Source organism: Megascapheus bottae, chromosome 3 (assembly GCF_031878675.1).
Source record: "Megascapheus bottae isolate mThoBot1 chromosome 3, mThoBot2.hap1, whole genome shotgun sequence".
NCBI classification, from domain to species: domain Eukaryota; kingdom Metazoa; phylum Chordata; class Mammalia; order Rodentia; family Geomyidae; genus Megascapheus; species Megascapheus bottae.
Genome location: NC_143511.1, coordinates 74627029 through 74644880, shown reverse-complemented (window position 1 = coordinate 74644880; position 17852 = coordinate 74627029). Strand labels below are relative to the sequence as shown.

General features: G+C 42.5%; 1 protein-coding gene across 6 annotated transcripts in view; it reads left to right on the top strand.

The window, feature by feature from the left end:
* The window catches only part of Tnc (tenascin C), an 83224-nt gene that overhangs the window by 13102 nt on the left and 52270 nt on the right, over nucleotides 1-17852 (top strand). For all 6 annotated transcript variants that reach the window (XM_090330495.1, XM_090330496.1, XM_090330497.1 and 3 more), the window contains exons 2-6: nucleotides 8883-9467; nucleotides 12408-13817; nucleotides 14415-14678; nucleotides 15901-16016; nucleotides 16704-16860. In XM_090330495.1, coding sequence (XP_090186621.1) covers nucleotides 9011-9467; nucleotides 12408-13817; nucleotides 14415-14678; nucleotides 15901-16016; nucleotides 16704-16860 — 2404 coding nt within the window. In that variant the 5' untranslated portion in view covers nucleotides 8883-9010. The remainder of the gene's footprint in view (nucleotides 1-8882; nucleotides 9468-12407; nucleotides 13818-14414; nucleotides 14679-15900; nucleotides 16017-16703; nucleotides 16861-17852) is intronic.

Sequence of the window (17852 nt, the reverse complement as noted above, 5' to 3'; positions counted from 1 at the left end):
AAGTTAAAAAAAATAATAACAACAGTAAGCCGGATAGTTTGGCTTAAAATAACATTTGGTTTAAAAATAGTATTTTCCAAACATGTTTAATTAGGAAATCTCTGTTGCTCCATGCTAATACCTCTCAACATGTTATAAATTACACTTGCGGAAAAACTGCTTACAGTTACTTGAGCACAAATCAAGAGTTAGACATAGCTCTATTTTCAGGCACTCATTCAAGTTTCTTGAGGATTTTCCACTGCCCTCAATTATTGGGGTTCCCCAAACACTGGGTTCTTTTGAAGTTATCCCTTTGAACACAGTCACACCAACCCTTGGTGTGACTCGAGCTGGAAGCTAAAAACACTGCCTCTGACTCCCTGAGTCAAAATTGAATTCCCATTTTCCCCTGTATGGCTGTGTGACCAGAATATGTGAGCCTGTTTCCTTGTTTGTAAGCTGAAAAAAACTAAAGGTGTGTTGAGGAGGAATTGATACTGAAACTCCTTTGTACAATTATTTAAAGATAATACTTTTAAAAAGTAATTCACATGAGATACACAAAGCACAGATTGGTTCAGTCAATGTTATGTTCTTCTTGTAGCCTTAAAATGGTTCCATTTAGAAGAAGGGAAAGTAGACGAGAAAACATTTGCCTTGCCTTGGGCCACACAAATTCATTGCCAGTGTGGCCTTAGATTTCCTTGAGAATCCTGTTTCCTACAAAGAGTCTTCAAGAACCATTTTCATTTAAGAGTCACTGTCTATCAAAGCATATAGAACTTGATTGATCTTATTTTTTACAGACTTTGGGGATGGTCAAATGTTCCATCTGGCTCCCTTAGTCAAGCATAATTCCATTCATTTAAATATCAGCACATTGGGTCAGAAAAAAAATTCCAAACCTTTCCAGTTGTGCTATGCCAAGTATTTCTGCCCAGAGTCACACTCCCCGTTCATCTGCTAACTTATGTCTATAACCTGTCCTTCTTAGATAAATCTTTTTAATTTCTTAATATTGACTCCAACACTCGAGTTTCCAATACCTGTAAAATAGCCAAGTAGATTTCTTAAAAGTTTGGATGAAGGACAAAAGAGAGGAGCCCATTGTTCCATTGGGGAATGGATTAAAATCTATTTTTTGAAATAATTTTCCAGAAGTTTACAGAAATCTATAGTGTTACCTGTTGTTCAGAGCCACATTTTTGTTTTCTTTTCTGTCTAGGTACATTGTATATATGCTTATTGGTTATTTGAAATTGAATAGGGAAGAGGGGAAAACAAGATGAGAGGTGGGGGTAGGGGGAGAGAAAGGGGGACCAAGACATGAGAAAGGGTAACAATGTTTGTGAAGTAATACACCTTCTACCTGGTGAATATAATGTAACCCTTCTTTTAATTACACTAAAAATATATGGGAAAAAAAGGAATAGAAAAGAGAAAGCAAGTCCTCTGTTGAAGTTTCATTTCAAAAATTGAAACCAGACCATACCAGAGTAGTTTGTGGTCTGAATGTATCAATAGACCCAGTCATATTTCATAGGAGTTTTCCTTAGGTATACTAAACCACAAATATGAATCTCATTATTGTGTCTAAATGAAAATAATTTATGGATTAAGATGTGTGGATCTAATTTGGGTGATAATGAAACTTCTGTCTAAAGAGCGGAGGGAACACACAATGCATCAGCAATGTTTGAACTAAACAACTTACAAAACATATATTACCTATTTGGGAAGTTTTATGCTTAATGTTGACTAATTGGCTTGGGTCTCAAATGAAATGCAAAATTAATTTGAGAGAAGTATTGCTAAATCACAAGAGCCCAAGATACCCTAAAAGTGGGGTTTATTATGTGTTCATCTTTATTGTTTTGCTTTCATGCTTAACTCATGGCACAGCACATAGTAAGCATATGATATATATATATGTGTGTGTACATATATATATATATGTACTGAAAAGATGGGAAGTTGGATGGATGGATGAGTGGGAGATGGATGCTGGGATGTAGAAATGATTAGGTAAAAAGCCTACAGAACCATGAAGTCCAGAAATCCTTAATACAGGCACTCCTCAGATTCTCCCTGCTGATATTTCCTCAAAAGATCATTAAAATGACCTCCAAATAAGATTAGTGGAAAGGTCACAAGTACTTAGTTGTTTTTTTAATTTTTTTTGTTTCCCTGAGGTACAAGTGAAGAAGAAAGGTATAGGACATGATTATTTATACATTGCAAAATATAAAATTGATTTAATTAACATCCATCAGCTCATAGTTACTTTTATACATGTGCGTAATTTACAACATCATTCATTCTATTTTATATTACTTAGTGAATGGCAAACATACAATAGAATGCTATTGACTATAGTTACCATGTTCAACACAAGTATTTCTGTTTAAAGAGCACTCCGTCTAGGAAAAGAGATGAAGTTCAGTCAATTTTCTTGACTAGGAAGCAGTAACTCTGGGCTTTAATATCAGCTTTAGGATTCATTTACTTCGTGGCCTCTTACGGTATTTCAGTTCAATTATTCTCCAATAAGTAAAGGCCACAGGAAATGATTTTTATGCTAGAATATTTTCATATGCTACATCTGCCTAATTGGAGGTGGCTGCCCAAAATGGTCACAGCAGGATCATTCCACAGAAACCTGTTGGCATTGATTAGCAATGCCTGCCACCTGCACCAGAATCACACACATACACACACACACACACACACACACACACACACACACACACACGTGCATATATATATATAGCACTGATTTATCATGACTAGACTTGGAGATCATCTACTGTTGCCTCTGATCCCTGCTCAAGAATAAGTTTGATTCTATAATCTGATTTCTGTCCATGTGTGTGGAAAGTGCAAAGAACCACAGCCAAATGTTTCCCGTTAGAAACACAATCTTGAAAGACTAAACCACAGGCAGTCTGTTGTACAGGAAGCCCTGGCTCAGCCACATGGATAGCCATCCCAACAGCAGCACAGACTTAAGAGAAACCTCAGCCAGGGTCCTGGCCTCCCAGAAAAGAACCTCGCCCCACCATATTCAGTGGCTCAGCTAGCTACTGCCTTAAACGAGATAGGGTAACAGTAAACTCAGGGCTAGAGTTCCAGCCCTCCACTCTCCTAAGAATTCCAGAGTATTCCTCCTCCTGAACTCACTGACACATTCCTTTTTTATGAGTGGACTTGTAGTGAAAAGGAGGTTCCTCAAAACTTCTCTTATTAATCATATATATATATATATATCAAAGACTAGTCCTCTGTTACCTTCCCCAGACAAAGGTACAATCAGATCCTGCACGCTACTAGTACTAAGACCAGTGTTAACACCAAGTGTTTTATTTTGTTGTTGTTGTTTGCCAGTCCTGGGCTTGAACTCAGGGCCTGAGCACTGTCCTTGGACTTTCTCAAGGCTAGAGCTCTACCACTTGAGCCTCAGCACCACTTCCAGCTTTTTTCTACGTATGTGGTACTGAGGAATTGAACCTGGGTCTCCATGCATGTTGGCAAGCACTCAACCACCAGGCCAAACTCCCCGCCCAACATGAAGTATCTCATTCAATCTCATTTGTAGTTGAAAGATATTTATTGTGGAGCTGATATTGCTATTGTCATTTTATAGATAAGAAAGTTGAGAGATTTAAGCAATGCTACACACCCAACACCTTAACTATGAGATGACATCATACTGAATCCCTAAAACTATAAAATTACACAGAAAGATATAGACAGGTACAAATATATAGATATAGATACAGATATATCATTTTCTTGATCCACTCAACCAATGTAGGGCATCTTTACTAGTTCCATAACTTAGCTATGGTAAATAGTGCAGTGATGAATATGAGTGTACAAGTATCTTTATGTATCCTGGCATGTAACTTTTTGCATAAATGTCCAAGTATGGTATTGCTAGATCATAGTTCTCTATTTAATGTTTTGATCAAGAGACATTGTACTGGTAAACTGGCATGTTGAATTAAAACCCCTTTCTACAACTACTTAAAGATACAAAAAGTTAATATAAAAATAAATACGAGAAAGACATATATCAAAAACAAATGTAAGGAAACACAAATGCCATTGGTAGAGAGGGAAGAGATGATGCTGTCCAAAAAAATGTACTCTTTACCTGGCATACGTAATTATAATCCCTCTGCACATCAACTTTATAATAACAATAAAAAGTTTAAGAAACACAAATGCCAAAAAACAATATAAAATAAAATTGCGAGTTTGCATACTCTGAACTACAAGCAAGATGCAGAGCCAACATCTAATAGTATTTGGCTTATTCTAGAGTAAATATTCTCAGACATCATGCAGACTCTTCTTGGATATTATCCAAAATTAGTATTTATCATTCTTTCCAATTAGTATCTGTTTATGTATCTGCTACACTGACTGCACAATGAACTCATTTAGAACAAAACAGACCTGTCCATTACGGGTCTCTGAAACACCCTTACTCATCCCCCAGCTTGGGCTATCCCATAGACTGTTATACTCATTCAGTTCATCTCTGTGAAATACAAGAATAAATCATTTTAAAACTGAGTTAATGCCAGGTGTTGTGGTGCCTGCCTATAATCCCAGAACTTAGAAGTTAGAGACAAAAAGATCACTATATAGCCCTGGACTACACAGTGAAGTTTACGTCTCACATTTAATAAAAAGAAAAGGAAGGGGGTGAAGGAGAGAGAGGGAGGGAGGGAAGTAGGGAAGAAAAAAGAAAGAAAAAGAGAAAGGAAGCCAAGGAAGGAAAAGTTAGTTTAATACGCTGGGACAATTGCTGGATCCACTAAGCTTGATAACTGGGTACCATTTTGGCATCTTGCTAACTAAAAGGGTAATTGTTTTTCCGGTGCTGGCATTCAAACCTCTGGGGCTCAGAGGATCTTTGGTTTGAATTTTCTCCATTCTCTTAAGATCCAGGTTGTACTGGACTCATTCAAGTGTAAGGATCAGATGTCCTCAGGAAAAAAATCCATACTCAAGGCTGTTTCCAGGCTTCTGGCTCATCCTGACACATTCCAAGTAGGAATTTATGGCTGTTGGGAAGGACACGGGGTGAAGAATTTCTAGAACATTTAAGAACACCCATGACTGACGGGGCACAATAAAATTCTCTTTTTCTATTAAGCCAGAAAAGTTTGGTGTAAACTGTTTCACACATGGCCAAAATGAAGTGGAAACAAATTCATCTGCATATTTTATGCTGAAGGAGTCATACTTGCCTCTGCAAACCTGGGATATTTCACGTACATCCCTAAGTCAACAAGATAAATATATGCTGTGAGCTATTAAATATGAAGTCATTACTAAGTCTGAAATGTGCCTCTCTGGCCAGTTAGGAGGGTTTTTTTTTAATCTAAATTAAAAAATGACAAGTTTATTGTTTATTCTCCAGCTGTGACCAGGGAAAAATTCAAGATTGTTGATTCCTTCTTCCAGTGATGGTCTTTGTCCTGTGGAGAGTTGTCTAAAAATAACCATGAATTTGTTCCATGCTGATTTCAAAAGGTTAGCTACCAAAAAGCTCATGTAGGAAGATCTTATTCCTGGGGTGCTGAAAATTGCCTCCTTGTGACAAATCTCCCCATTATACTCACCCACCCTCCCTTGTTTTTACTTGGAAGCTCCAAAGACAAGCAAAAGCCTACTTCCCTAAGAATTCTACCCAATAACCTTGCTATTCTCCATGCTGGCTTTCTCAGCTATGACAGTCACAAGCACGGATCTGCAAGCTTCCCTCCTACAACATATTATTCCAAACCCTTCATTGCTGACTACTTCCTAGAAAGATAAGAACTCAGGGCCTGGGCACAGTCTCATCCTCTTTTGTTCAATGGTAGCACTCTGCCTCTTGAGGCATAGTACCACTTTCAGTTTTTGAGAAGAGTCACACAGGACTTTTCTACCTGGGCTGGATTCTAACCATGACCCCCAGATCTCAGCCCCCTGAGTAGCTAGGATTGCAAGTGTGAGCCCCCAGTGCCTGGCTTATCTCATACTTAAGGGTGTCTGATTCTTCATCTCTAACTTAAAGTTTCCTCCAAAATCTCAAGTACTTCTCCTTCAGTCAGACCTCACAGGAAACAGAAACTAGCCAGTTGTCTAAAGCAGAATATTTTGTATTTTTAAAGGTCCCTAGACCTTTTGCTCCCTAGATTCTCCCCCTCTCTGGAATAAATATTTTTACTTCAAGTAAATGGATCATCACAAGGTCTACGTCCTTATCCATCAGCAACTGCCACAGCTCTTCTGATCAAGGTCTAAGATGCTGCTGAATAGTGGACTGGAATCCTAAGGAGGTCAAGTTCCAGCTCAAGGACAAGGAGACCAGGCATAGACTCTTGATAGGGTCGGTGCTCGGGTGTTCAACAATAGTATCTACCACTACTCTGGGTTTGATGCAGGCTTTGTACTCTTTCTATCTGGAATGGTTTTATAAATGTCATCAGGATCTAGAGAGGATAAGTCTTTTGCCAAAGGTACACACCCAAGTGGCATTTGATGTATCCAGTTGTAAAGTTTAGGAATTTTCCACAATACTGAAGGTCTGACAAGTCTCACAGTACACACACACACACACACACACCTGCCCTCATAGCAGTATGAGCCAATGGGGAATACACAGCTTTCAAGAACTGCTCTCTCTTCCCTTAAGCAATAGGATATTTGGCTGTGTCTGCACACATTTCTTAAATATACTTCCCACTCTACCACAACCTTCTCATTATTACAGTATGTGTATTACCCTGGAGTCTCAAAAAACCAACTCCAGTGACTTTTTAGAGGGAAATCTAGTCATTTAGCAACACACACACACACACACACACACACACACACACACACACACACGTTGGGTGTTGGGTCAAAGCCCATTCAAGAGCATTCTTTCCAAACCCAGCCAATGGCCCTTTCCTAGAAAAGATTTTTTTTTAAAGAAGAAGAGCTAATAATTAATGAAAAGTGGGTAGGGGGAAGTAAGCACTTTGGGAAGGCAAAGGGAGTTAAAGCAAACATTCTAATAGAGCATGCAATCGATTTGTCCAGTAAATAAATAAGATGGAGGACATTGGGTTCCAAGAAGAAAATATGCAAACCTCTCCTTCATAATAATTTTCACCCAGTAGCTATCATAGATGGATGAGTAGCTCTTAAGGAAATAAAAATGTTAATAAGAAAGTATTCTAAAAAAGAGGTTTTGTTTTTGCTGTTGTTTTGTTTTGTTTTCCCTAAACCACAGAGCAGATGACATATTTAGATGCTTAGATAGCTGGTTAGCTCTCTGTCAGTGTAGGTACAGTAGGGATATGTATATAGATTTGACTTCCTTAGTTAAATACATAGCTAGATTTTTTTAAGGTCTCCAGAGCATGGCTTTCCATGCCAATTCCCTCTTCAAGTGTTGCAAGGAGGTGATCCTTTGGGACCAAGTGAATGGCTTAAGATCTTTGCAAGTAGGCTACTGGTGGCTCAGACCTCTTAGCTACTCAGGAGGCTGTGATCTGAGGATCACAGTTGGTCACAGTGTGTATTGATCACTCACTCATGCATCTAAGGCATAATTTTATTCAGTATTAATACTATACCAAGTTTAGCCATGTCTTTCTATCTTCACTCAATAAAATCCCTTTACCATCTACCTGTCCTCTACTGATACAGGTGAATTGCCACAAGACAGGTGAATAAGATAGTATGGTAAAGTCAGAACTGCTTCATAGTACCCACATGTGTTTTCTGCACTGTTTCCATTTAATTTACCTCACCAACATTATGGGATTAGTGGGCTCAGCAGAAATTCTATCCTTTCCAATAAACCACATTCTTCTGACAATTCCTTTGTTTTTCAAACCCCTTAAGCATTAATATATATATATATATATATATATATATATATTGCGGATCCTTTCCATTGTTTCTCTTTTTCTGTTCCCTAAATATTCAATAGATGATTCCACTGTATTTTGAATTCATTGTTCAGTCCCTAAGGGTAAACCTTATATTTACTTCTAGTTCCCACAGAACTCTGATAGTTATGGAAAACTTGGTAGGAATTCTAGAAGTATTGTTTATCTGGAGATCCATAGGCACCCTCTCTAAGCCATCTATCACTGTGAATCGTGTTTTAAACAGTGGATTCAGGAGCGTTTTGCCAGGCTCTTCTAAACCTGGACATTTGAAGGTTCTGGATCTGAATCAAGGAAAAAGGAAATGAAAGAACAGTCAATAGCAATGTTGAAATAAACTCCAACAAATAGAATCAAGATGTCTTTTTGTCATGTTTTTGCTTTTTTTCCCTCTCCTTTGTTACTATTTTTGCTTTTTGTACTGTTTTTCTTATATATAAGTTTATTTGTTTGGGGAAGGGTAAAGGGTGAGCACAGAAATGGGGGGGACAAAGGGTGAATAGATGAAGCAGTGACACGCACTAGATACTACGTGGAAAATGAACTATATAGCTTATAGAGGGATTGGGAAGAAAAACTAAGAGAAAGCGAGAAAAAGAGTGACACTTATCAAAAAGAAAATGTACTCATTTCCTGATTCACGTAACTGTAACCCCTCTGTACATCACCTTTACAATAACCATTTTTTTTAAAGGCAGGTTTACCTTACTCCAATATTTTATACCTTTCTCTATCCCACTTTCTCTCTGTATCTGTAGAAATCACACAGTGAATGAAATCATCCCTTTAAGTTTGCAAAATTTTTTCGGTGACCTATTTTGTATCCTCACTGCATGATATATAAAGGAACATCAAGAAAGTTTCAAGTACAGTGCCAAATTCCCTTTGGAATTGTAAATACTCAATTTCAAATAGTAGTAGATACTAATAAGTCCATTGTTTTCCTTTGTTTCCTTGTAGCAACTTGTTCTCTCAAGAAGATTGAGGACCACTTGCTTCTATTCCACTCAGGCCTTAGAAATACCAAAATCTGCTGAGAGTAAGCCACCCTAGAACCACAGAGACATCTAGCCATTCCCATTGTCACCATGGGAATCCTGACTCGGCTACTGCCCGGCATTTTGCTAGCACTGCTTGCCCTCCCTTGTGAAGGTGGGGTCCTCAAGAAAATCATCCGACATAAGCGACAGAGTGGGGTGAATGTCACCTTGCCAGAAGAGAATCAGCCAATTGTGTTTAATCATGTCTACAACATCAAGTTACCCGTGGGGTCACAGTGCTCTGTCGATCTGGAATCAGCCAATGGGGAAAAAGACCTGATAGCACCTTCAGAGTCCAGCGGAAGTTTCCAAGAACATACCATGGATGGAGAGAATCAAATCGTGTTCACACACCGCATCAATATTCCCCGCCGAGCCTGCGGCTGTGCTGCAGCTCCAGATGTCAAGGACCTGCTAAGCAGACTGGAGGAGCTGGAAGCCCTGGTATCCTCTCTGAGAGAGCAGTGCACACTGGGAGCAGGCTGCTGTCTCCAACCTGCTGAAGGTAGGACCCGAGGATAGCATGCTTAGATTTTAATTTATCTCACCCAACCTCATGGGATTGGTGGGATGGGATTAGGAATGATGGACTACCACACAATCAACCCATTTATTTCCCATGTGGTTTCTTGGAAAACCACCCTCCCCCACCCCAGCAAGGTCATCACTGGAAATCAAACAAAGAAAACAATGCAGCCATCTCTTTCTTACTCTTAGAGGAGCCATGGCGGCAAGTGTTTCTTGAAAGAATTTTTAGGCCTCTAAGAAATCTGCTTTCTAAAACCCTAGTTCACTCAAATTATATGCTGCTAAAACATACTACAAGATCTACTAAGTTCCCCACCCTAATATCTATGAATATATCACACAATTCCTACCCTAGATGGGAAAAGGTACTGTGATTGCCTCATCATCTCAATGTACAAACGGGGAAATGGTGGCCGGGTAAGGAGGGAGTGGCATTCAGAGTTCTACGGTGAGCAGCTGACTTAGGTCTTAATATACAGTGTTTCAGGTCTCACTTCTTACAGATGTACAATGCTACCTGCGGTAGCAGTATTGAGTCTCTGGGAGCTGAAAAATGCTCCCGTATAACCAGTGCAACACTGAATGTGGAAGTAGCCGTGGTGGTGGTGGTGGTGGTGGTAGTAATCACTGTCGTGGCTTAAGTCCTTCTTTATACTAGGTACTACAAAGACTGCCTTGTTACATTTTTCCAACAACCCTTTAACGTAAATTTGATACCCTGCTCTAGCACTAAGAATTGAGCTAACCAACTTGCACAACACAACACTGAAACAAGTTTAGATGGAGATATTGATTGCTCCTGCATGCCTTCAGATCTTCTCTCTCCTTCCAGTTGTGCTCCAGATTAGAGAATGTGGTTACTCTAAGATTATATCTTCATCTTCCATTGCAGAAGGCCACAGACCTATAGGAATTTCAACAACTTCAAATAGCAAAACAACTGAAGTTGTTTCAACAAATTCAAATCTCTAGTTTTGCCACACAGGACAAAACAAAACAAAACTACCAGAAAGTACACTGATAAAGACTTCAAAGTAGACCTAACCCTCACACCTGGGAAGTAGGATTAGACATGTTCTGGACTTCTAAGAAAAAAAATTTAAAGTTTTCTTTAAGCATAAATTAGTTCACTTTCTGCCAATTCCTTGGCAAAATGAAGAATAGGGGATTTAATGTCGAGTTGGCAGAAATATTTAGAGAAGCCCTATTTGATAAAAAAGTAATGTGAGCACACATCAAAGGTAATCCTAAATTTGCCAGTAATCTCATTTAAAAGTAAAAAGGAATGAGTAAAAATAATTTCAATCATCTACTTTATTTAACCCAGGAGAACCAAAATATCCATTCTTTTGCAGACTAGAATCCTAGAATCAATATAAAAAACCTTAAAAGATGTTTTGTGCTTTTTGTTCAAAATCTTTGCTCTATCTATATATCTACCTATATACCTTACATAATATCTCAGCTCAGATGAGTCACTATTTCCCATGTTTAACATTCATGAGTGTCGAGCTGCCACCATAATGGAAAGTACCTCTTAGGGTTCTCACTATTCAAAGTAACTTTAAAACAACAAAAGCTATCACTTCCCTCTGTCATGAAGGAGCTAACATACACTACAAATGAGCTGTAGGTGCAGAGATATGCAAGTAATTGTGCACCTTCTCCTTTAGTTTCATGAAGATCAGAGCAGTGTCTCTTAAAAAAAATTCAGTCAGGGCTGGGAGTTTGGCTTAATGGTAGAGTGCTTGCCTAGCGTGCACGAAGACCCAGATTTAATTCCTCAGTACCATATAATAGAAAAAAGCCAGAAGTGGTGCTGAGGCTCAGGTGGTAGAGCTCTAGCCTTGAGGAAGGCCAACCGTGCTCAGGCCCTGAGCTTAAGCCCAGGACTAGAAAAAAAAACTTCAGTCAAGCTGGTGGGCATCCTTGGCTCAGGCCTGTCAGCTACTCAGAAGGGTAAAAGCTAGATAATCGCAGTTCAGAGCCAGCAGGGGCAGAAAATTCCACAAGACTTTTATCTCCTAAATAGATAATTGAAAGTTTGAACTAAGTCCCTATTCATATTCAAAAAGCAGGCCTGACTTGCCCTCCGGAGGCAAACTCACCCACTATGACTACATTCTAGAAAATGAGAAAGGCAGAAAAGACAAAAACTTATAAGCTTTCTGGAAGCAGAGTGAGAACTGGAGGTGTTCTGATTGAATTAGAAAGCCATTCCTTAGCTGCCTCATTCTAGCTACAGGAAATTAGAAGTTTGTTATCTTCCAAGTTCATATACGTCCACCCCCCTTAAAACAACAACAACAACACTTTAGAAAAGCCAATAAAATGACAAGGAACTCAGAAGTAAGCTTCTGATGTCCTTATTTAACTCCAGTATGCCTCCCCACCCCCAGAAGAGGGCTAAAGGCCAGTTCTACTTGAGTTAGGATAAACAACTGGGAGAGTCTCATATTCCCCCCCCACACCAAAAAAAATATGTCATTAAGAACACACAGAGAATCAAATACAGCTCAACAGCTCTTTCTTTGCAATTAAGAGCTCAACCTTGACTGGGTACCAGGAAAGCAATACACAGTCTCCACAGAATTCCTTAAAGAGACTCAGTCCCTGAAATCTTGGGAGCCCTTGAAAGTAGAATGAACATTATGATCTCCCTATAAAGGGGTAGAAACACACACACACACACACACACACACACACACACACACACCCTCCCTCTCCTCACATTCAGGTCAGTAAATCTGGAGGGAACTTGGGTTTTGATTTCCTCACTGGGTACCAGTTGGACAGGAACACAAGTGGTGTTCCGACTAGATGGAACTTGAGGGGCCACCCTTGCATGCACTGGCTAAATGTGGAGCTGGGGTTCTGTGGGCAGATCTGGAGACATGCCTCTCCGTCTTCCCTGCAGGCCGCCTGGACTCCAGGCCTCTTTGCAGTGGCCGAGGCAATTTCAGCACCGAAGGCTGCGGCTGTGTCTGTGAGCCAGGCTGGAAAGGCCCTAATTGCTCTGAACCGGAATGTCCCGGCAACTGTCACCTCCGAGGCCAGTGCCTGGACGGACAGTGCGTCTGTGACGAGGGCTTCACCGGTGAGGACTGCGGCCAGCTGGCCTGTCCCGCCGACTGTAATGACCAAGGCCGCTGCCTGCATGGTGCCTGTGTCTGCTTCGAGGGCTACACAGGTCCGGACTGCAGCCAGGAGGTCTGCCCGGTCCCCTGCAGCGCTGAGCACGGCACCTGCCTGAATGGCCAGTGCGTGTGCCAGGATGGCTTCGCTGGGGACGACTGCAACGAGCCCCTGTGCCTGCACAACTGCCACGGCCGCGGGCGGTGCGTGGAGAACGAGTGCGTGTGCGACGAGGGCTTCACGGGCGAGGACTGTGGCGAGCTCGTTTGTCCCCACGACTGCTACGACCGCGGCCGCTGCCTCAATGGCACCTGCGATTGCGAGCAGGGCTTCACGGGTGAGGACTGCGGCCAGCTCGCCTGTCCCCACGACTGTCGGGGCCGGGGCCGGTGCCAGGATGGCCAGTGCGTGTGCGATGAGGGCTTCGCTGGCCCTGACTGTGGCGAGGTGCGGTGCCCGGCCGACTGTCACCACCGGGGTCGCTGCCTGCAAGGGCGCTGTGAGTGTGACACGGGGTTCACGGGGCCCGACTGCGGGGACCTGCAGTGTCCCCACGGCTGCAGTGGACACGGCCGCTGTGTCAACGGCCAGTGCGTGTGCGACGAGGGCTACACGGGCGAGGACTGTGGTCAGCGCCGGTGTCCCCACGACTGTCACCACCGTGGACGCTGCGTGCAGGGCCGCTGCGTGTGCGAGCCGGGCTACAAGGGCTCGGACTGCGGTGACATGAGCTGTCCTAATGATTGTCACCAGCAAGGCCGCTGCGTCAACGGCATGTGCGTTTGCGACGATGGTTTTACTGGGGAGGACTGCCGTGACCGCCGGTGTCCCGGGGACTGCAGCCGGCGAGGCCGCTGCGTGCAGGGCCGCTGCGTGTGCGAGCGCGGCTTCGCCGGGCCCGACTGCGCACAGCTCTCCTGCCCCAGCGACTGCCACGGCCAGGGCCTCTGCGTGAACGGCCAGTGCGTCTGCCACGAGGGCTTCGTGGGCCAAGACTGCAAGGAGCGAAGGTGTCCCGGGGACTGCCACGGCCAGGGCCGCTGCGTGGACGGGCGGTGCGTCTGCCACCAGGGTTTCACCGGGGAAGACTGTGGGCAGCGCTCCTGCCCCAATGACTGCAGCCATTTGGGACAATGTGTGTCCGGCCGCTGCATCTGCAACCAGGGCTACACCGGGGAAGACTGCTCCGAGGGTGAGTGGCATCTGCATGCCAGCCACCCTGGGGGGAACTAAGACTGAGGCTTGCCGGGGTTGGTGGCCTGACTCTTAAGTGACAACTCCCGGAGTGGAGACACAGAAGGAGCCAGGCCACCAAGAGGGATGCATGTCACATTGCAGAACTTCAGCCTGAAAGCAGCCCACCCATTGGTCTGGGAGATGAGTTCGATCCTGTCATCCTAGCTACTCAGGAGGCTGCGAGCTGAGGATCAGGCTCTGAACCAGTTAGGGCAAAAAAAAAAAAATGTCCGAGATTCTAATCTCCCATTAACCATCAAAAAGCCAGAAGGGGAGGTATTGTTCCTGTAGTAGAACACTAAAAGCCATGTAGGAGTGTAAAATCTTGGATCTAAGCCCCAGTTCCCTCACAAAACTAAACGAATGAATGAATGAATGAATGAATGATCACAGCATGTTCTTGGGAGAGGCCTGCATTTTAGAGGAAGTGGTACCCCATTCCAGGGCAGAGAGTCTTACACCTCTCTGCAAACAGTGAAGAGACAGGTCAAGGGAAACAAACCTAGTTTCTACACAACACATTGCTGACCTCAGATGTCCTTATTTCTGCCAGTGTCCCCTCCGAAAGACCTTATAGTGACAGAAGTGACGGAAGAAACTGTAAACCTGGCCTGGGACAATGAGATGCGGGTCACAGAATACCTCATCATGTACACGCCCACCCATGCTGACGGGCTGGAAATGCAATTCCGTGTGCCTGGGGACCAGACATCTACCACCATCCGGGAGCTGGAGCCTGGTGTAGAATACTTCATCCGTGTCTTTGCCATCCTGGAAAACAAGAGAAGCATCCCTGTCAGCGCCAGGGTGGCCACTTGTGAGTGAGCAGGGTCCTTCTGGGCATGCTCATCTACTCAGTCTCCCTCTTGTTTACTTTCCTTTTGCCCTTCCACCGTTGGCAGGTAACACTTAGCCAAGTGTCTGCCATGCACCAGACTTCATTTTCAGTACTCTGCAAATACTAATTTAACCCTACATGACAGAAGCAATCAGTCGCTAACTGCATGAACTGATGGGAAACTGAGACTCCTCTGTATACCATCTCAACCAAAATTCCACAGCTCATCAGCAGTAGCGATGAGACTTGAGGACTTGAGCAGCAGTCCAAGGGAATGTCCCTAGCCACAATGCTGACATTCTAGAGCATTCACTATCCGGCTGCATTTTTTAAGTCGACAGTGCTTCGGATTCAGATTGTTTCTTTGAGGGTCAACATCAATCTAATTACCTTCATACCTGACGAGCAAGTTGTGCCTAGAAAATGGCCCTTAGTTGCTTAGCAATAATAACAGTGGCTGCCATTTCCCAAATCTGTGCTGCGTGACAGAAGCGGGTCTCTCAGTCTATGATGAAATACATTCCTCTATCCTCTCTGCATTCCCAGGCACACGAATAGTCATCTCCTTCTCTCAAGCTCATGGCATTATGTGACTTCGCAAGATCATAACATTAAGAATGGTGAAGCTTGCTGGGTACTGGTAGCTTATGCTTGTAATCCTTGCTGCTCAGGAGGCTGAAATCTAGATCACAGTTCAAAGCTACTCTGGGTAGGAAAGTCTATAAAAAGACTTTGATCTCTAACTGTCCACCAAAACAGCTGGAAGTGGCTCTGTGGCTCAAGTAATAGAGCACTAGCCTTGAGCAAAATGAAGCATAAGAACAGCACCCAAGTCTCAAGTTCAAGCCCCAGGATCAACAGACAGAGTGATACACACACACACACACACACACACACACACACACACACACACACGATTTTCAGCCCAAATCTGCCTGGTTCCAAAGTCTGGACTTAATTATTTAACCTTGTAAAATTGCCAGGATCCAAATACATAGTTGGTCTTAATATTTATTAGTTTCTAAGGAGCAACACAGTAGACAGAACCTCAGAAAAACTCCTAAAGAAAGGCCAGCTCTGATGATCAGCTCCTGCGTGACAGGTATCCTTCATGGACTGACAATAAGTGACCTCGTAGCTGTGTGGCTCCCACCACAGATCCGGCCCCTCCTCACGGTACTATCTCTGCTGTTCCTTTCAGACTTGCCTGCACCGGAGGGCCTAAAGTTCAAGTCCATCAAGGAAACATCTGTGGAAGTCGAGTGGGATCCTCTAGACATTGCTTTTGAAACATGGGAGATCATCTTCCGGAATATGGTGAGATACGGACAGCCTGTGTACTGGACCTCAAGGATCTGAAATGATTCTACAGGCTCATGTCACTCTGTCCTCTGTTTTGACTTTGTCCTCTGGCACCTTGTAGCTGTGCATGTGAATTTTAAGTGATGTTGAGTGTTTCTCTGATTTCAGTAGGTTAGAAAGTGCAAGGTTTAAGGCTGCAAACAAGGTCATCTCCAGGTCCCATTTGTAAATCTCTGCTTGGAGGCAAAGACAACAAGAACCAGACTCTCCATCAAAATGTTTCTAGACATATGTTGGATATGAGCAGCTCTTCCTCCAAGCCTAAAACCATGGAGGAGGCTGGCAACCTTATTTCTGGGTATAAATCCAAGTTCTGCTACCAACTGGTTGTGTGATTATAGGAAAATCCATTCAACTTCTCAGATGCCTGCCTCCTGCCTGGTCTATCTAAAGAAAGGCTCAATTTATAGGTCATAATTCCTTTGGCTCTCAGTTTCAGTCATTGTACTTAGATATGAGGGTAGGTAGAGAGATGTCTTTATCAACTTTGTGTCCTTAGTACCCCAAATGCCAATCCAATTCACACTGAATCACCTAGTGAAGGAATTAACAAACTGATGAAAAAACAAAAAAAGAATTAAGCCCACAAATGATGATGCCACCTCTCTAAGTCTAACCCTAGTGTTTCTTTCCATCTTGAAGAATAAAGAAGATGAGGGAGAGATCACCAAAAGCCTAAGAAGACCAGAGACTTCTTACCGGCAAACTGGTCTTGCCCCTGGACAAGAGTATGAGATATCTTTGCACATTGTGAAAAACAACACCAGGGGTCCTGGACTGAAGAGGGTGACAACAACCCGTGAGTATTACCATGATGGAATGAATTGTGCCTCCGTGCATCTTCTGGTGCATCTGTATCCGTGAGCTGCTGTTTATACCAAGAAGTCTTCATGTTATAGCTCATGCAATGTGTTTCTACAGGTTCATGATTTTGGATTGATGGACTCACTCCTATATCATGTATCTGTGTGTTCCAAGGTAGACAGGGAGAGGGAAGGAGGGCTCATGGGTCTAGTACTGCCTCAGTTAGATGATAGGCTTCTGTTCCATGTGCTCTCATCTTCACTGGTCTAAGTTCTATCCACTGAGCGTTGAGCAGGCTCAAAACTGGCAGTCCCTTACTGCTGTCACAAACACCAAGGCAAGCCCAAGCCTAAGGGTCAGGGGAACAGGTCCATCTTCAATGATAGGAACTTCAAAAGATACGTTCCAAGAGGGAAGATGTGATTTAGACCCCTATGATGTAAAATATCTGCCACATTATCTCATTTAATACCCAGTCCCATGATGAGATAGGGAAAAAATTCTTGTTATCATATTTGAAAAGTAGAAAGTAAGCCTAGGAAAAGCAGAATCATTTTATTTTTATTTTATTCACTATCTTTAAGTAACTGTACAAAGAGTTTTCAGTTTAACATGTCAGTTTATGAGTATACTGCCTCTTAGTTTCTACTGCCTCTTTGATCATTAAGAAGCAAAATCATCTCATTACTCCATAGTTTATATAACTGGTGCTACAACTTTAAGCCAGGACAAGTATTAGAACCTTACCTCTATTAGCTCTAGCACTGAACAGGCTGTATGTATGGTTGTTAGTTTCATTTTTTTCCAGAAAATTGATTTCTTATATCAACAGAAATCTGTACAAAATTTTACTCAATACTAATGTCAGCAAAACTTCTTAGGGTAGAATAAATTTTAGTACAACTAGAATATTGTATCTTTTATTTATTTTATTTGTATGGTAATGGTGATGATATACAGCGGGGTTACAGTTACACGCATAAGGAA